Raw genomic sequence first — 21,071 nt, 5'->3', positions numbered from 1 at the left:
GCATCCACATTCCTTAGTAAGGATAAATGGCTTTTTGTTCTTTTGCTTCTGCCTCAACTTCTGCTCCTGCTGCTTCCCATTTACCCTCCTCATCCCCACACCTTTAATAGTGCCTGGTACAGGGGAGACACAGGACAAAAATTTACTCATTACCATGAAGATGAGGAATTTAAAACATATCATATCTTGCTTAGGGACCTGGGGATATTTCAAGTAAAAAAAAAAATAGAGCTGTTTTCAAATACTGGAAGTCTATTCCAAGTAAAACACTTGTTTCCTTTTTTTTTAATTTAGAGAAGAGACATTTTTATTTTGGACTACTGTATTTCAGATTTGGAATATGCAAGTCGAATTCTCTTCCTGTACACTGCATGTATGTGGGATATATACACAAAGACCTGTAAAATACTTGTTTTGAATAGCCCTAGGACCAATCAATAGGAGAAGGCAATGGCACCCCACTCCAGTACTCTTGCCTGGAAAATCCCATGGACGGAGGAGCCTGGAAGGCTGCAGTCCACGGGGTCGCTGAGGGTCGGACACGACTGAGCGACTTCACTTTCACTTTTCACTTTCATGCATTGGAGAAGTAAATGGCAACCCACTCCAGTGCTCTTGCCTGGAGAATCCCAGGGACCGGGGAGCCTGGTGGCCTGCCATCTATGGGGTCACACAGAGTCAGACATGACTGAAGTGACTTAGCCGTAGCAGCAGCAGGACCAATCAGTGGAAGTCATAAGAAGTCAGATTTTGACTCCATGTAAGGAAGCTTGCACCATCTTTGCAAAGATTAATCACCTGCATTGTAAAAAGGTTACATTTCCTGCCCCCTGCAGTTTTCCTGCATTGATTCTATGGCCACTTGGCAGGTATTTGGTGAAATTAAGAAAAAATAACCTACCACTCTTGAAATAGGATTCTATGGGGTAATAAAGCTAAACAGGAGAAGGAAAGAAAATAAACTCCCCATTTCAGGTAAGTAGAGCATTATGGTTTACATTACAATACACACCATACCCATATACATTATATATGGAGTACCTGTTTTTCATACTACAGAATAGACCAAACGAAATTAATATCTCTTATTTTTTTATTTGTTGTTCCAATAAATAATTTAGCCTCTTACAATGTCTATGGGTCACCATTACAAACATTAGTTCTCATAATATTGAAGTGTGGAAATGCCAGGTAACAAAAATCTCTGCCAAAATGTAAGATATTCAGCTTTTGTTATTGTAACAAAAGAAATATTCTAGAAAAAACAGTAAAGACATGCATCATGAAGAGACAATAATTCTTCAGCTCAATTTATTATGTTCCAATTTTTTTTTATTGTGACAAACTAAAAAATAACACTACAAATCAGAAAGCTAGATCAGAAAGCTCACTTGGCTGCTGCTGCTGCTGCTGCTAAGTCACTTCAGTCGTGTCCAACTCTGTGCAACCCCATAGATGGCAGCCCACCAGGCTCCCCCGTCCCTGGGATTCTCCAGGCAAGAACACTGGAGTGGGTTGTCACTTGGCTGAGATACAGCTAATAACAAAAGCTAACACCGGTACACAATTAACAGCAGTTTTTACGATTGATTGTCCATAACTTTTTCTTATTGTACCTACATAAAATAAAGGAGGAGAACGTGGGACTGAAGGACAGGATTTTCTTTTTAAACTCTCCATCAGGTATCTCTTTCCTTGCTCTGTTTATTAGGAACTTCGATTTTAGTCATTTGTGTAATTTTTAGTCAGACTTTAAAAGACTTGGGATGCTAACAAAACCCAACAGCTCTGATTTCAACAACAATTTTCAGCAGCTTTTGTTTGTTCAGTAAGGCAGACACTGTGGGGAGGCACACCTTCTCAGTAGTTCCTAGGGTTGCTTCCTTGGGAGGAAGAGTAAGGCATGACTGACTCAATATTTCTTCCAGAAAAGAGCTGCTTGCTATTTTTTTGACTTCTTCTTCCACTATCTGAAGACTGAATCTTGCTCTGCTTAGAAACTTACCTTCGTTTCCTTGAAACGTACCTACCTTTCCTTTCTTTGCCCCTCTGGCTTCATTTCCTCCCTGTCTCTATCTCTTCTGCATCTTTCAAACTACATCAGATGAATAAGTTCGGGGGATCTACTGTGTGTCGTGGTCATGCTCAGTCGCTTCAGTCATGTCCAACTCTTTGTGACCCCAGGGACTGTAGCCTGCCAGACTCCAGACCAGTAATGCTGAAGAAGCTGAAGTTGAATGGTTCTATGAAGACCTACAAGACCTTCTAGAACTAACACCCAAAAAAGATGTCCTTTTCATTACAGGGGACTGAAATGCAATAGTAGGAAGTCAAGAGATACCTGGAGTAACAGGCAAATTTGGCCTTAAAGTGCAGCATGAAGCAGGGCAAAGGCTAACAGAGTTTTGCAAAGAGACTGCACTGGTCATAGCAAACACCCTCTTCCAACAACACAAGAGAAGACCCTATACATGGAAATCACCAGATGGTCAACACCAAAACAAATTGATTATATTCTTTGCAGCCAAAGATGGAGAAGCTCTATACAGTCTGCAAAATCAAGACCAGGAGCTGACTGTGGCTCAGCTCATGAACTCCTTATTGCCAAATTAAGACTTATGTGGAAGAAAGAAGGGAAAACCATTAGTCCATTCAGGTATGACCTAAATCAAATCCCTTACAATGATATGGTGGAAGTGACAAATAGATTCAAGGGATTAGATCTGATAGACAAAAAGCCTGAAGAACTATGGACAGGGGTTCATGACATTGTACAGGAGACAGGGATCAAGACCATCCCCAAGAAAAAGAAATGCAAAAAAGCAAAATGGCTATCTGAGGAAGCCTTGCAAATAGCTGTGAAAAGAAGAGAAGCAGAAAGCAAAGGAGAAAAGGAAAGATATACCCATTTGAATGCAGAGTTCCAAAGAATAGCAAGGAGATATAAGAAAGCCTTCCTCAGAAATCAATGCAAAGAAATAGAGGAAAACAACAGAATGGGAAAGACTAGAGATCTCTTCCAGAAAATTAGAGATACCAAGGGAACATTTCATGCAAAGATGGGCTCGATAAAGGACAGAAATGGTAGGGACCTAACAGAAGCAGAAGATATTAAGAAGAGGTGGCAAGAATACACAGAAGAACTGTACAAAAAAGATGTTCATGACCCAGATAATCATGATGGTGTGATCACTCACCTAGAGCCAGACATCCTGGAATGTGAAGTCAAGTTGGCCTTAGGCAGCATCACTACGAACAAAGCTAGTGGAGGTGATGGAATTCCAGTTGAGCTATTTCAAATCCTGAAAGATGATGCTGTGAAAGTGCTGCACTCAATATGCCAGCAAATTTGGAAAACTCAGCAGTGGCCACAGGACTGGAAAAGGTCAGTTTTCATTCCAATCCCAAAGAAAGGCAATGCCAAAGAATGCTCAAACTACCACACAATTGCACTCATCTCACACGCTAGTAAAGTAATGCTCAAAATTCTCCAAGCCAGGCTTCAGCAATACATGAACCGTGAACTTCCAGATGTTCAAACTGGTTTTAGAAAAGGCAGAGGAACCAGAGATCAAATTGCCAACATCCACTGGATCATGGAAAAAGCAAGGGAGTTCCAGAAAAGCATCTATTTCTGCTGTATTGACTATGCCAAAGCCTTTGACTGTGTGGATCACAATAAACTGTGGAAAATCCTGAAAGAGATGGGAATACCAGACCACCTGACCTGCCTCTTATGAAACCTATATGCAGGTCAGGAAGCAACATTTAGAACTGGACATGGAACAACAGACTGGTTCCAAATAGGAAAAGGAACCAGTATGTCAAGGCTGTATGTTGTCACCCTGGTTTATTAACTTATATGCAGAGTACATCATGACAAATGCTGGGTTGGATGAAGCACAAGCTGGAATCAAGATTGCCAGGAGAAATATCAATAACCTCAGATATGCAGATGACATCATCCTTATGGCAGAAAGTGAAGAAGAACTAAAGAGCCTCTTGATGAAAGTGAAAGAGGAGAGTGAAAAAGTTGCCTTAAAGCTCAACATTCAGAAAACTAAGATCATGGCATCCAGTCCCATCACTTCATGGCAAATAGATGGGGAAACAGTGGAAACAGTGACAGACTTTATTTTTCTGGGCTCCAAAATCACTGCAGATGGTGACTGCAGCCATGAAATTAAAAGACGCTTACTCCTTGGAAGGAAGGTTATGACCAATCTAGACAGCATATTAAAAAGCAGAGACATTACTTTGCCAACAAAGGTCCATCTAATCAAGGCTATGGTTTTTCCAGTGGTCATGAATGGATGTGAGAGTTGGACTGTGAAGAAAGCTAAGTGCTGAAGAATTGATGTTTTTGAACTGTGGTGTTGCAGAAGACTCTTGAGAATCCCTCGGACTGCAAGATCCAACCAGTCCATCCTAAAAGAGATCAGTCCTGAGTGCTCATTGGAAGGACTGATATTGAAGCTGAAACTCCAATACTTTGGCCACCTGATGCAAAGAGCTGACTCATGTGAAAAGACCCTGATGCTGGGAAAGATTAAGGACAGGAGGAGAAGGGGACGACAGAGAATGAGATGGTTGGATGGCATCACCGACTCGATGAACATGGGTTTGGGTCGACTCTGGGAGTTGGTGATGGACAGGGAGGCCTGGCATGCTTCGGTTCATGGGGTCACAAAGAGTTAGACACAACTGAGTGACTGAACTGAACTGAACTAGGAAGCTTGTTTGTCTTAAAGAGCGTCTTTACGTCTATTGAATACTGCAATCCTTTGCCAATTCTATCAGAAGAACCCATGTTGTGATGTTTTTTAAAAACCATTTTTAACCTCTGAGCACATTTAAAATTCATTGTAAATACTGCAGTAATAGTCATGAGAAGAGAAAAAAATCTACTCTGGAATGTGTTTCTGTTCTTAATATGAAATAAATATAGATGGGGGAATTGTTGATTAATATCTTCAAGGAAAGAAAGAATTTCTCATCTACTCTGTGCCAAGAACATTGCTAGGTCCTTGTGAATATTGTTTCTGGTAATCCTCAAAACAACATGGTAAGGAAGACATTTTCTTGCTACATAAGCTGAAGAAAATGAAGATCAGCAAGTTTACAGGAAGTGGCAGGACTGGGATTTGAATTCAGAAGATCAAAACCTATGTGATTGCAACACTGTGAATGACTAAATGCTCCTGAATTTTACACTTTAACATGGTTTATTTTATGTGATTCTTACCTGAAAAGACAAAAACAAATTTAAAATCAGAAAAAAATATATATGTTTAGAGTTTGTATCAATGTAACTAAATCACAATATGGTCAACTGGAAAATGCTTAGCACTCAGCTCTGACTGGCCAGCTCTGTGACCACGAGCAAGTTATTTCACCACTCCAGGTTCCAGTTTTCCTCATCTATAAAATAAAGAGAAGGTGGACTAGCTGGATGATTTCTAGGCGTCCCTTCGGCTCTTAACAGTCTGCAGTCTTGTGGGTCATCTACGGCTGAATACTGGTCTTTATTGCCCCCTTGTGGGTGAAAGCTGAACTGTCACTGTTTCTGTATTCGTATAAGATTTCAGAATAATATTCATTTAAATAACAGCAAAAAACACAAATGGAACCAGCCTCTGACATCATGCAGATAAAGAAGTTGAATATTTTGCTATCAATTTTTTGTCATTATGACACAAGATTAGACTCATAATCTTTCTAAACAAAAATAAGTGCATAGTTTTAAATGTGGTCAAGAACAAAGAACAGATCAAGTAGCATTTCTCTCTCCTCCACCACCCTGCTAACCCTTTCAATAATCTTTCAACATTTAAAAAGATATTATAAACAAAATTAAAAAGGAAGAGGTATGGGAGAGGACTGCCGAAAACCAGTAATACAGATATGATGAAAGGTTAATGCATATAATATATATATAAAGAGATTCTAGAAATCAATAAGAAACAAAAATGACTGTTCCCCAAATGTTCTAAGGATTAGAATGGGCTGTTCACTCGAGAAAAAATAAAAATAGTCAATAAATACATGAACAACTATTTATTCTCAAAGATTGAAAGAAATGCAAATCAAAACATGAGATTATTTTTCATTCATCAAATTAGGCATATGTGGTTCGCAAAGATAATATTCCATGAAAAAATTGAGTGTTTATAGAAATAGGCCTTCTTTTATTTTACTGTTATTGATGTAATTTGGGACAACTTTTCTTCTAGATGACAATTTGATAATGCATATTAAAAATCATAAAAATATTCATTCTCATTGACCTAGAATTTTACTTATAGGAAATAATAGAAATGTGAATTGATTAATATTAGGGACATGCACTGCTGCTTTACTTTGTAAAAAGGAGACCACTGGAAAACAACCTAAATGTCTAGCAATAAGTGTCTGAAATATCGTTTGTTTTTTTTTTTTTTTTCAGAAGCAAAGGAAAACTTTATTCTTCAGTCAAAGAATGGAGAGAAATAAGCTCCAGGTTTAGAGAACCAACTCTTTCCTGATTACATGTATTATGGCAAATCCTTCAATAGACTATTATGCAAGCATTAAATATAATCCCTAGAAGAATATATAATGACCTAGTGAAAAATGTCACGTTAGGTAAGTGAAAAACATTACAATCAGCTTGTGCAGTATAATATCAATTTTCTTTATTACATAAATATATTAAAACACACACATACACACTAAAAAGTAATATTTAAAAATCTGATTACCTCAGAGTAATAAGATGAAAGGAAACTTTCATTTTCTTTATCTTGCTTTTCGGTTTCTTTTTTCCTTCAGGTTTTTTTGGTTGCTGTTTGTTTTTTACCATGGGTGTGTATGACTTTCATAATCAGAAAAAAAATAAAAACAAATTTTTAGTGTCAGCTGGTGACACTGTTTTCCTGTTGGAAACAAATGAAAAAAGAGACAATTCAAAGGATACCAACACTCATTCTTCCAACTCTATGCTGAACAATATATTACAGGACACACCCTTGGCCATGATGTTTCTAAGTCAGCCAAGAACAATGAAAGAGAAAAGAGAAGAGATGAGCCTCCTTCTTGCTTCCTCATGAATGAACCACAGGAAGGCATGATTTATATTTTAACTGTAATCAATACAGCTAGCATTTCTTTCATCAAGGTGGAGTTTCTCAATTCCTTTTCATCAATCAAATAAAAGAAGCACAGTTTGGCATGTCTGGCTAAAATTCAGGAGTAATGAAATTCATTACACATTGACCCATAATTCATAAAGTATGAAAAGAATTGACAGATTGCTCAAAAATACACATATTTGCACTCACAAAGCCCACCATTTAAAAGGGTACTTAAATATGGCTGAACCAAAATTCTCAGTGTTGCCTTGGAGAAGACAAAGTGATTTATGAAGACACATGGATCACTGTAGCAATTCCTATACAACTAAAGGTGACAATTCCTTCACATCTCGAGCTGTGAAGACACTTGTTCTAGCTGGGAAAGCATGAAATAACCCTTCACCCCCTTAAAAAAAAGAAAACCATAATAACTCTCCTACAAACATCACCACCGCCATGAGTGAAATAAAAGCTAGATTCTTGCTTACCAGTTTTTGCAAACATACCACTAAGGAGACATTTAATAATTTAATAGCTTTATTTTCATTCTTTATACCTAGTTTCTATCATTATCCTTTCCTTTTCTTAAAGGGAAAGGAGTAAAAATGAGGGCTTTATTGGTGATGTTAAATTGAAGAAATTAAAAAGACAGCCAAAAACAAAAGGTCACTCTGAAAGGTGATGGATATATTAATTAGCTTGACTGTGGTGATTATTTCATAGTGTATATGTACATTGAATCATCAATTTGAACACCTTAAGTATATACAACTTTTTATTTGTCAATTATACCTCAATAAATCTGGGAGGAAAGAGATCAGATTGTAAAAAAAAATGCACATATATGAATATTTAATTAAAAAATTGTATCACAGTTTACCTGCCCTAAAGATCAAATATAAGAAAAGCACTCTGTGGTAATGAATCCTATATCTCTGTAGCAAAGTGATAAAAAAGTGAAATGATTATGTGGATTACGGAGGTTAAGGTATATATCTACATTGCCATTCAAGAGATGGGACTGGAGCAGCTGGTTCAATCTCTGGGTCAGGAAGATCCCCTGGAGTAGGAAATGGCTACCCACTCCAGTATTCTTGCCTAGAGAATTTCATGGACAGAGGAGCTTATGGGCTATAGTCTATGGGGTTGCAAAGAGTCGGACACAACTTAGCTACTAAACAACAATAGAACAACTTCAGGTAATTCAAATGAAAGTAGAGATGTCACTTCCAGCCTTAAATTACTCATATTGGTGCTTCAATTTTCCCAGTGTGTTTTAAATATTCAGTTATAGAATTGAGGAGAAATCATCTATTCCACATTTCCTGGAAGAACTATAGCCAAACTATTTCCACAGTGGATAAGAATCTGCCTGCCAATGCATGGGACATGGGTTCTATCCCTGGTCAGAGAAGATTCCAACATGCTGCAGAGCAACTAAGCCCAAGTGCTGCAACTTCTGAGCCCATCCTCTAGGGCCCATGAACTGCAACTACTGAGTCTGTGTGTCATAACTATGAAGCTCATGGGCCTAGAGGCTGTGCCACAACAAGAGAAGTCACCGTAGTGAGAAACTCACACATCATAAGGAAGAGTAGCCCCACTTGCCACAACTGGAGAAGGCTCACGTGCAGCAATGAAGAGCCAGTGTGACCAAAATTAAATAAGTAAAAATTAAAACAAAAGAAAACCTGCAAAGACAGAAAACTAGTTTTTAAAGTATCAGTTTTGGATGAGCAAATCCTTTAGAAGAGCTTAGATATATGACAAGATTCAATGCTTTCTGGATGGTGGTATTGGAGAAGACTCTTGAGAGTCTCTTAGACTGCAAGAAGATCCAACCAGACAATCCTAAAGGAAATCAGTTCTGAATATTCATTGGAGGGATTGATGCTGAAGCTGAAACTCCAATACTTTGGACACCTGATGCGAAGAACTGACTCATTGGAAAAGACCCTGATGCTGGGAAAGATTGAAGGTGGGAGGAGAAGGGGATGACAGAAGATAAGATGATGGGATGGCATCACTAATGTGATGGACATGAGTTTGAGTAGGCTCTGGGAGTTGGCGATGGACAGGGAAGCCTGGTGTGCTGCAGTCCCTGGGGTTGCAAAGAGGTGGACACGATTCAGCAACTGAACTGAACTGAGATCTATGACCTTCTAGCTTAAAAGTGACATCATTCTAGCCCAATCAAAAGGATTTCAGATGCTTGTAGTTGAGCTTGGTCTGATAATTTATTATATAATTTTCCTTCGTGAGGGAAACAGTACATGTGGCAAAAAAATCAGTTTGTCTTTCCCTTTGTGATTTTGACTGCTGAGAGTTCCAATAGGCAAAATAGAGGGCGGGAGAGAAGAGGACTAAATCTGTGACAGATGGAATGATGTGGAAATGATGTGCTGTGGAGAGACTTGTGCTGATGTACTGGATATCCAAATCACTCGATCAATGCTAATCCAAGTCTCTTTAAAGTCCAATATGTGAGAGGCAATAGAATATTGAACAAAATTATCCTTTGCTTTCAGATTTGTTTTGTCTATATTTTCATATTTTCCTAAGATCTGGACAGTAGGCCAGTCAAGAAAATAAAGGGAACGTGTAAGCTCTGTTTCTATTTTGTGATGGCTTACTTTTGTTCTAAATGATGAAGAAATAAAGTGGAGAGTCAAGATCCAATTTCTAGTCTCAATACTCTTTATGTATTAAAAACTGGCATAAAATAAAAGGAAATTTCCCATCTTAATCTTTCGAGTTTGCTTCCCAATCAGTAGAACAGTGTCTGTCTGATCAATAGGTAGTGGCTGCTTGAAGTACCACGTGAAAAAATGATCCAGGGCCACATGTAGGACAGCCTGAAAGAGTGACTTGATAGATGAATATGCTCTGTCACACTCACCAGTTGCTTGAAAAGGGAAAGGGAAAAAAGAAGCACACACATTGTATACTGGTTATTCAAAATGCACTTTTTATTCACTTTAACACAGATGATTTTTTTTTACAGTTGAAACAAAATATCTGATACACAATTTTGAGTTTTTAGCAGCACCTGCAACAAGAGGATTGTGGAATACCTCAGGGTACAATAGAGATGGCTGAGGCAGGCACAAATTAACCTGAAATTCATCAATCCACTGAAGATATATGAAAACTGAGGCCCCCTGAATGTTAGCCCAAAACATGAAAATAAATTAAGAGATATTCTGTATGATGTTTTAATGGACAGTTGAAAACAGTATAGTTTCAATTAGAAACATCTTGTTCCAAAAAATCCAGTGTTCATGAAAAAAACACCTACTGAAAACATTGCACTGCACATTCTAGAGTACACAATTTTCTATATGCACAGTTCCTGGTACTCACAGATTTCAGCCTTTGGTGTTTTTTTTTTTTAATCTTAACCAAACTCTATGTCAGCACCCCACTAAGTATTACTCACCAAAATGCCACCACTTTTTGTCACTTAATATTAAGTGTTTTTGTTAATATATTATGTAGTGATTTGGTAGAAAAAAACTGGTATGGCTAAGAGAAAAGGGGCTTCAACTGACCTGCCAATAAAATTAACACTTGTCTTGGATGGACAGGAGGCCTATGAATGGGATACCCAAGTAATTTTTATTTTTTTGCTTAAATGATCACGTGCCATTTTCATAGTGACAAGTACTTTTGTGAGTGGATGGAGGTCTTTATGAAGGCCTGAGATCTACAAATAGAAACTATTATAAGCTGAGTGCAAGTAGAAAGAGAAGGCCCCAGGTCTCATGCACTTAAAAACAATTAGCAATTAACAGTTCTGATGTACAGATTTTCACTCTAACATGATTGTAGCAAAATGATCATAGTACTTGGAAACCAGTGTGGCTGGCTATAGGCATAGGCAGGATAGGGACCAATACTTAAGAGCTGTGGGGTCCCAGTTCTGGCTTCGACTTTTGGCATCAAAGTTAGTTAGACAATGGGGTCAGGACCATATTTAAATTGGAAATATTGAGTATGACTGGATTAAAATATCATCTTCCACTTATCAATGTTGCCAAAAAGTCCCAGAGCTCTTAAAGCACATAAGGTCCCACTTGTAAGGCTGATTCCATATGTGGCTACATTGGAGAGTTCTAGGCTATATTCCTGTGAAAGCTCCGGCCCCCTTCCCGACCTAGGTCTTTTTTGTGGTCATTTTTAACTGTCCCTCACTACCTTGGGTCACTATTTTATCATTGATGTTGTAAAAGTACAGATTAAAAGCTACGCAGGACAAATAAATCAACTGACAAGAACTAGACTGCATATTCATAATAAAGTATATAGTTGGCAGTCATGGTAATCAAACTCTGACAAACTATTTTTGTATTTTAATATGGTATCCTCAGGATGTTTATATTGGGCATGTAATGATTACTTGGAGTTCAAGAATTTTTCCTGACATAGTGCAAAAGCAAAAGAAAGAGCTATGTAGTTGCTGTTAAAGGCTGATCCCAGAATAGTCTGAGAAATTTTAAAGTCCCTTTCCATAGTCGTAGCTGTTGTCTTAAGATATATCTAACTATAACATGGCACTTAAATGTAGTTTGTAGCTCATAGATTCCTAGAACTTAGAGCTGAAAGAGACCTTAAACCAAACATCTAGCTATGGTATTTTAACAGATGGTCATCTAGCATCTTGAATATTTTCACTGGAAGAGGGTTCACTATTAAGGCAGACCATTCCACTGCTGGACAACTCTAATTATGAGTTCATTCTAATGCTGGGTTAAAGCATATTCTCTTGTTACTTTCAACATCCTAGTTTGGCCAGCTGAACATGCAGTGCAACATACAATAAATCAGTTCCTTCTTCTACAATAAATATTCGAGTTAAGGTACCTTATGAGAAAAGCCCAGTATCCTCCAATCTGTTCTGAAGGCTTCTCTGAGAGCACAGTATGGTAGACCAAAGGACCATCACAATTATGAGCAGAGTGCACTGGATTCAAAGCCGTATACTAAGCAGCATTGCTAGATAAGAGGTTGTCAGAGAAGCAACACCCCTGTGCAGCGGAAATAAAATCAGACCAGCCATCTATTTGCAAGGGTGGTTGGCATAATGAAGCATAATCCATTCATGAGGACCCTGTTACTTCAAATAAAACGAGTATAATAAATTTCCAGAGTCATTAGTGTACCTCTTACCGAGATGGCATTTTTTTAAAGCTCAGATGGGAGCAAACCATACACAAGTGTTTAAACAAGGCAGTGCACATCATTATATTTTGCACTCTTAATCTTTACCACCTCTTTATAATTCATTCAAGCTTAGGACATCCTAGTTTGCATTATTATGTTTATTGTAGTACATCTCAGAGTCTTATTTTTTTCCCCTTTGGCAGACATGTCAGAAACTGCTTGGCAAGTGTCAATGGTGACATTTGTTAGTTGATTAATGGAACGCTTTAAGGGATAGCTGTAGCTCTTTAACTCCTTCATGCGGCTGGTTCTAAGATTAAACTGTGATTTGAAAAATATTTAAATCTGTCAGGACTAAAGTTTTCTGAAATGTCCTGATACACACAAGAAGGAAATAGCAGAAATTACACAAAATACAGTTGGCTTGATAAAGCTTTTTTTTTTTTTTTTTTTTTTTAAAATCACTCTACAACTTCAACTTGAAAGGCTCTGGTTCACATCAGAAACTTATCTCTTATCCTTTTATATGTGTGTGCACTAATAGAGGGGCACAGTGATTCTCACACTACTGACTGATCAATTTGGGGCACATTTTAAAACGGCTTCCTACTTTTAACAGCATGAAGATCCTGCTTTGGAACCACTGTTCAAGTCAATAGTGTGACCTAACATGCAATGCTCCAGTTGTTCCTCTACAGCCAATACCTGCCTGACAGCTTCTTCAAAGGCCACTGTCACATTAGTATCATCTTTGGCACTTGTTTCTAGATAAGGGTAATCTCCATTCTCCATGCACCAGGACTGCGCCTCCTCAGTAGTCACTTGCCTATCCTCTTTGTCTACTTTGTTCCCCAGAACTACAAAGGGGAAGTGCTCAGGGTCTTTCACATCTGCGTAGTAGATGAATTCTTTCTGCCAATTACCCAGGTTCTCAAAGCTCTGCCGGTCATCCACGCTGAAGGTCAAGAGACAGCAGTCTGCTCCCCTGTAGAAGGGTGTCCTAAGGCTCTTGAAACGTTCCTGCCCTGCAGTGTCCCAGATCTGGAGAGTTACAAAACGTCCATCTACCTCCAAATCTCGATTTAAGAACTCTACCCCTATGGTGTGAAAAGCCTGGGAGTCAAATTTATTGGTTACATAACGGTTCATGAGTGAGCTTTTCCCAACTCCACCGTCACCCAAGAGAATGACCTTTAAGAGCAGGGATTTCCCACTCATTGTTGCAGCACCAGATGGAGAAGAGTTTATAACCAAGAGATCCTGAAAATAAAAGAAAAAGTAGGAGGGAAAACAGTTAAACCTGAAACTGAAATCAACTTCATAGTAAATCAACTTCTTCTGAATTATGAGGCCTTCTTATTTACCTTCTCTCTTATTTCATGTTCATTAAATGATATAGTATAGCAGAAGGAATAAAATTCTTTTTTGTATAAGGGAGAAAACAGGTCTTGTTTTTCTGAAGTCTCTTGCCTGTGTCAGGAAAAATGGCTGAATGCCATGGATAAATGGACTAGCAGATGGTGCTATAATCTGGTTCAGTTCTGACCCTATTCTAGGGGAGAAAGCCTAGAACAGGAATGCTACTCAAATGTGTAACATCTTAGCTTCTGGTTTGGACAATTCCAAACAAGAGGCAAAGAGTATGAAATTGATTAGAGGGGTCTGAAGTCTGTTCCTGACGGACCCAAGAACAACTGAGGAGAGAAAGCTGTGTAGGCTGGAATCTTGATTTTGTTAGCAGAGGTTTTGGTTAGGATTACATTGGACCCCAGAACTTGGAAAAGAGAAAAAGACTAGCTTTCTTCAGGCATTTGCCCCATTATATTAATACTTGCATTGTTATGGATACCCTCACAAGTAAAGGATCTTCCATAATCTTTTCTTCATGGAACAATGGCACTCAAGTTGATGATTGTTGACTGGTATTATTATAAACAGCTATCATTAAGGAAGAGAATCTTGGATAGCTTATTAAATTCTGGATTTAGGTTCTAATTCCATAATGACACCAATGAAAACATACTGTAAACTCTAAAGAGCTAATGATTATACAGTATCTTTATTGTTACCTCCACTTGTCTATACATGGACTATCTAGAACACATCTTAAAAAGATCAAATGTTTACTGAACAACTACCTTGTACTAGAGTCTGTTAGGTTCTTTCAAATTAGGTCCATTGTGGAAACTCAACAATGACGATGTTTGCTGCTGCTGCTAAGTCGCTTCAGTCGTGTCCGACTCAGTGCGACCCCATAGACGGCAGCCCACCAGGCTCCCCCGTCTTTGGGATTCTCTGGGCAAGAACACTGGAGTGGGTTGCCATTTCCTTCTCCAATGCATGAAAGTGAAAAGTGAAGTCACTCAGTGGTGTCCGACTCTTCACGACCCCATGGACTGCAGCCTACCAGGATCCTCCGTCCATGGGATTTTCCAGGCAAGAGTATGGAGTAGGGTGCCATCACCTTCTCCGTGACGATGTTTATTGGGTGTTATTTATAAAGGTGACCCAAATAGATGAAAACTAACCACTCATCAAAAGAGCACTTATTATAAATCATATTTACACTTAGGTGATGATAATATTGCATATATATACTGCATATAGAATTTGTAGTGACAAATAAAATAATTAGCATACAAAAAATTTTGAAACAACACTAGGAAATGAACACATGCAAAGGAGCACACACATTTGCAATGTAACTTGAAAACCTCAGTAGTCATTAGAGTTATGTTGCTTTGTAGGTGTACTATGTATTTTTCTAAATATTCATTTTAAGAGATCCAATAAAAACATATGAAACAGATACCTACCCAATTGAGAATAAAATGTAAACCTACCCAGTTGGGTCTTTGTCTCAATTTTAGTCTTTTTCTTGTTGTTGTTATATTCTCTCTTTTTATGATTCTAAAAAACAGATTGGGAAACATTATTTTTAAAAATTTATTTAAAAATAAAGTTAAGGCTATCTATATAGAAATACACTCAAGTCAGGAAAAAGATCAATCTCAATTTACCTACAGAGGATGCTTTTCATAAATATACTTAAGAGTTCAAATGGCTAAAAATGTTTATCATGGACAAAATAATTTTATTGGATGAACGTTAACTCTGTCCTAACTTGAATGTACTTTATATGGACTGCAAGGAGATCAAATCATTCAATCCTAAAGGATATCAATCCTGAACATTCATTGGAAGGACTAATGCTGAAGCTCCAATGCTTTGGCCACCTGAATCGAAGAGCCGACTCATTAGGAAAGACCCTGATGCTGGGAAAAATTGAGGGCAGGAGGAGAAGGGGACAACAGAAGACAAGACAATTGGATGGCATCACTGGCTCAGTGGACATGAGTTTGAGCAAGCCCTGGGAGATGGTGAGGGACAGAGAAGCCAGGTGTGCTGCAGTCCATGGGGTCGCAAAGAGTTGGACATGACTGAACGACTGAACAACAACAAAAAATGTTTTACATTGTCTCTCTATTGAACTCTCCATTCAAAGTAAAAGTAAATCAAAGAAAGTAGATGATATTAAGGAAAGGGAAAGTACAGAGGAGTTTAAGATATGTTGAAATTCTAAGTCAGACATGAAATTCCTTCCCTTTGTACCTACCAATGTGCCGATCTCCAAAAAAGCGATTAATGTACTCATCAATCTGCCTAGAGGGTGTCTCTGCAATTGATTCCAGAAGATCAGAGAGGAAAAAAATATGTTTGGGGACTCCTTGTTTACCATATGTAGTCTTGGCTAATTTACTAAATTTTGGTCGTCTGTCTTAAACACAGGTTTTAGCATTTAACTGGCTTTATTAAATTCAAATACAACTTCATTTAAAATTATAATTAATTATGGCAAACATCTTATTTCCGCAACATCAAGAGTACTGATCTAAAAAGAAAAAAACAGTTCCTAGTTTGTTGAGTGTTCTAACTGAGGAATTAAGAAGCCTTTAAGAAATCTCCACTGCTTAGCAACCTCATGTTAATTTTTATATTGGTCTGTAGGATAACTTTACAGAGCAGAACTCTGGAACTCTCACTTGAAGGAAGTACTTAGGCACAATACTGACAGTATTAAGGGCCCATGCCAAGTGAGCATCCTTAAGTTCCTAGCAAACAGGTGTTCACATCATTAAACAACTCACTAACTCTACATTTCCAGCTGCTGCAGATAAACTCAAATGATGAGTCAAGGACTGAGTGAATATGGAAACCAAACACTCAGCTCCAGGAATAATGATGAAGTATTAATAACTATCTGAGATAGTGCTGCAATTGCTTGTGCATCCCCTATTTGGTTGTTTGCACACATAACTTCTGGGTGCATAGGCTCTACAGCAGGGAAGAGCAACGTGGTTCAGTATCAAGTGCACCGGGCTGGTAGCAATCAGGACACAAGAGTTTTCATTACTACTTTCCTACTCATTTCTTTTATGAACTTGGGCAGGTCACTTAATCTTGCTGTGTTTCTTCCTATATAAAAAGAGAACTGATAATACCTACCCTACTTAACTCACAGGATTTGGGAGGAAATGAATAGCTTAAGAAATTTGCAAAGATTTGTAAGCATTTATTGAAATTTTTGGCTTGAGATTTTCATTCCTCTTGCTCTTCACCTCCTTTCGTTCATTGGTGGGGGCCTTGTGACTCCATATTATCTCTTCTCAGAAAGGGCCTGCCAGTGGGAGGATAACACTCCTTCCCTTTCTCTTTTTTTCATATCTGAGAATGTCCTGTTCCCCAAAAGTTTTGATTATCTGCATATACCACAGAATCTTAGCACTGGAGGGACCTTACGGGTCTTCTGGCCCAATACTGCAACTGATGCTTGAGAAAACATTTGAGTGCCTGTTGTGTGCTCTGTTCTTACTAAGGTGATCCTCCACTTTCCTCTGTTGTCTCCAACTCCCCTTTATTTGCTGGAGGTAAAACTGAATACAGTTTAGGCTTATCTCCTTGCCTTCAGTCACTAAATCCTGCTCATTTTTCCTTGTGATATACTTCTCAGTCTTTTACTACTATCTTCGTTTTGGTCCACATCTCTTTGTATCTAATCTATTGTGAAAGCTTCTTAGCTCTTGTCTCCCTGCCTCTAGATTCTCCTTACCTAATCCATATACTTTGCAAAGCTTCCATCACTTGAGCACCCACTGGGTGTAGACCCTGTTGGAAATCAAACATGTTTGAGGCAAGGTCTTACCCTCAAGGAGTTTATAATTTGACATATAAGCTTCAGACCTTCTAGTTGACAGTTGAAATAATATTATACTGCCTTATATTGTTAAAAAATCTTTTTTTCCTGCATAACCAAATTCTAAATTTCTGGATCCTAGGGCCCTTGTTTGTATATGTCTTTGAAGTCCCTTTATGTGGCAGCAGAGGGATAATGGATAAGTATGTGTTTATTATTTAGGTAAATACTCCCAGAACTAATGCCTCTGAATTGATGCAAAGATACAATAGATTCACAGATCTGTAAGACATCCAAATATTATTAGTTATAAGGTGACTAAAGAGCAGAAGTCATGGACTTACCTGGATCAGTTTCTAGATGGGACTTAACAGGAATTCCACCTGTTGAAAGTCAGTGGAAATGCTCCAGTTTTCCTCCCTCTCCCCTCACATTTCAAATATATAAATTTCTCAATTTTCAACAAAAACAAGAGCAGATTAATTATCCCACTTTATATTTTCAGGGGGTGCTGGCATCATCATCATCTTTTGAGTGTGATACCCTTTAGTACATACTTTAAAAGAGCTAGCACAGTATAAAAGTAAATCAAATGATTTTTTTCTTCAGGATATGCCACATATCCTTAAAAGAAGGTAGCATTAAGTAGGCAAGGAAATTCTTGGATAACCCTGAGTGCATTTAGTAGGAAAGTCAAATCCCTTATACATCCCTTAAGGGTCCCTTATTAGTTTAGGATTTGGACTAAAATGTTTATTCTAATTTTGGCCCTATTCAGAGAAAGATCTGCCTTTAAATGACTCAGACATCCCAGAGATACCATTCCCCTTTCCTACTTCACTCCCCAAAACAGATTAACAAATATTCTCTAAGGATAGTTTAACCACTTTTTTCCCCCAAACAGGGTCTCGGTCTTGGACAGTAAGGTGAACTAGGAATTGACATAAGTGATACTCCCTAGCTTTCTTTGTTCTCCCCCTCTTTTGTTACCTTCTGAACCTGTTGTACCTGCACCCACACAGGCTTGTTACAATTATTGTATTTAGTTGAGGATGCTTGTGGGTGGGGATGGAGGTGTGTGAGGAGGCAGTACAATGGTAAGAAAGAGGTTGAACCTTTGAAAATAGTACATTTCAGTGTGATGATGGAGAGAAAAATAGAAAAGTAAATTGGAAACATCAGTTCAGCTGCCATGAGTAGGATGATGCTCATATCCATAATGCAGATTGTTTGGGAGCAAGTTTTGAGAGAGATGTGTACCACAGGGCTGAGGGTAGGGGGAAGAGAAGCTGAGGAGGGGTGGCTGTGGTAGCAATCTGCACCGGGGGAGGAGCCATAGTTAGAGCTGTGGGGAATGCCCACCTCATGGTGACACATCGGTTGAGACTATTCAACTCGCTGTGGATTCCTGGCACAATATTTGGAAATACTACACTGGCGAATTGAGTGGGGCTTTCCTTAATCTACATAAAAATCAATGCAAATAGGAAATGACTGGATCTTTGAGACCCTCTACTTGAAATGGTATAGATTGTTTCCAATACAACCTGATGCTTGGGGTTGGGAATGGGGGATGGTTCCGCAGCAGGGAAACCCTCTGACGCACTGGATTCATTTTGCAGACTAAACAAGTTATCAGCTACATCCTTACTCTGAGTCCAAATGCCACAGCTGTCATTGCCACCGAAAAGCTATTTTTACATTTATGCCCATATTTATATCTTACATGCAACTAGAAGGGTCCAAGGTGGAATTTCACCTCTAACCTCTCCTCACAACGACGGCTCTGGGGGCTATGAGCCCGAAGGCAAACTAGAAAGCAATTTGGCACCGTCCCCAGGCCACTTCTTCCTGAGTAGACAGCCTGGAGAAGAATAGGTAAGGTTTGGGTGACATTAAGTAAGCAAGGTACAGGGAAAAGAAGCTTCCTTAGGAGGCTGGGAATGCTGGCATCTCCGTGACAGGGGTCCTGTTAGCATCGAAGACCCAGAAAGTGAAGATGTCACCCATAGGTCCAACTACCACGGACCCAGATCGTCTCACTTCATCCCCAGCTCTGAGAACCCTCAGCTGTGGCGCATGCGCACTGAGCCACACCCGCTCCCCACGGAGCCCTGCGCCTCTGCCCGGCTTTGGCAGCTGCTCTGGATTACTCAGCAACGCCCCCCTCCACCATCACCTACCCCCGCCCCTGCAACTCCGACGCCGGCGGCGCCCAGGCCCCTTTCACAAGGTGCAAGTGCCCCCGGGGATCATCCAGACTTCCCTTTCTCCCTCTGCCCCCAGGGGCCCCATCTCCCCGCCTCCCGGGTCCTCGAGCCGCTCAGCCACTCTCGCTGCACCCTCACTGGCATCTTACCCAACACAATGGGAGCGAGGCGGGAGAGGGCCGCGGGGGCCAGGCCGGTGAGCCCTCCGTGCCGGCAATCCGGTTCCGCGGCGACACCGTCACCGCGGGAGGAGGCTCCTGCCGCCTCCTCGTCCTCAACGGGGCGGCAAGTGCAGCTTGGACCTCGGTGGCCTGACAGCTGCCGCTCGCGCCCGCCGCTGCCGCCGCGCAGCGTCTCGCGCCCGCGCCCGCCAGAGGAGGGGGCGGGGCCCGCGCCGCCTCCTATCGCCCCTTTCCCGGCGTGGAGGACCCGGGGTAGCCGCCTCCCGCCCTCGCGGGTAGGGAGCACTCTCTGGCTCGCTCACACTTCTTTCAGGCTCAGTGGCCAACCCTGGTTTCCCTTTGTCCTCCTTCCCTCCCATCGCGGATCAGTAGGCACAGCGACAATGGACCCACAAACATTGCTCTGCCACTTAGCTCATCCATAGCCACAGCCCCATTTCTGGCAATTACCTTCGACCTACTGCACAACTTGGCGACTAAACCATCACCTACCTCATTTACCCTACCTTCAAACCCACTGCTTTTCTCAAGAGGATAGCACATACACTTAATTATTCTTGTTTAAAATATTTCAGGGAAATACATAATCACGACACATTACTAGGCCCTGTAGCTGGCTACTGCTCATGAAATTCTCATGGCAATCCAAAAGGAAAGGTTCTCATCTGTAGCTCAGGCATAGAAAGCACACTGCCCTTTACCCTTACAGGTTACCATTCTGGAGGGCCACCCTGAGAGTTCCACCTGAGGTTCCTGAGAGTTCCACCTGAGGTTCCCAGAAACGTTACTGGGGTAGAATGCAGTGTTCCAATTGGGCCTATCCACCTACCCAATCACTTCTTTTTGTCTCCTGTGCCCCTCTGGTGTTGTGCTGTACTGTGCTTAGTCGCTCAGTTGTGTCTGACTCCTTGCGACTCCATAGACTGTAACCTGCCAGGCTCTTCTGTCCATGAGGATTCTTCAGGCAAGTTTACTGGAGTGAGTTGCCATGCCCTCCTCCAGGGGATCTTCCTGACTCAGGGATCCAACCCAGGTCTCCCACATTGCAGGTGGATTCTTTATTGACTGAGCCATCAGGGATGCCCGTTCCCCTCTGGTACCTCCAACTAATTTGTGATTTTTTTTTTCACCTGAAATCAAAGGAGTATGGAGCTTCTGGGGTCATTTAGCCTGCATTCCATCTTTGTCAAGCAGATTCATCTCTGAAGCT

At 40.1% G+C, this 21,071-nt stretch overlaps 1 protein-coding gene across 7 annotated transcripts; it reads right to left on the bottom strand.

Annotated features, from left to right (window-relative positions):
- Positions 1-10,060: 10,060 nt before the first annotated feature.
- Positions 10,061-20,022, bottom strand: RAB9B (RAB9B, member RAS oncogene family). 7 transcript variants are annotated; one of them, XM_055564295.1, is made up of 5 exons: positions 19,829-20,022; positions 19,196-19,333; positions 17,814-17,852; positions 15,119-15,185; positions 10,061-13,535 (listed from the first exon to the last, which is right to left on the bottom strand). In XM_055564295.1, the coding sequence occupies exon 5, from the start codon at positions 13,491-13,493 to the stop codon at positions 12,888-12,890; it is 606 nt and encodes a 201-aa protein (XP_055420270.1). In that variant the 5' UTR covers positions 13,494-13,535; positions 15,119-15,185; positions 17,814-17,852; positions 19,196-19,333; positions 19,829-20,022; the 3' UTR covers positions 10,061-12,887. The 7 variants fall into 7 exon arrangements, with proteins under 7 accessions (XP_055420270.1, XP_055420268.1, XP_055420269.1 ...); XM_055564293.1 differs by lacking the exon at positions 17,814-17,852 and having other exon boundaries at positions 15,092-15,185; XM_055564294.1 differs by lacking the exon at positions 17,814-17,852.
- Positions 20,023-21,071: the final 1,049 nt, after the last annotated feature.

This window comes from Bubalus kerabau, chromosome X (genome assembly GCF_029407905.1).
Source record: "Bubalus kerabau isolate K-KA32 ecotype Philippines breed swamp buffalo chromosome X, PCC_UOA_SB_1v2, whole genome shotgun sequence".
Taxonomy (NCBI): domain Eukaryota; kingdom Metazoa; phylum Chordata; class Mammalia; order Artiodactyla; family Bovidae; genus Bubalus; species Bubalus kerabau.
Note: the sequence above shows the minus strand (reverse complement) of the source record. Positions and strands in the feature narration are given on the sequence as shown.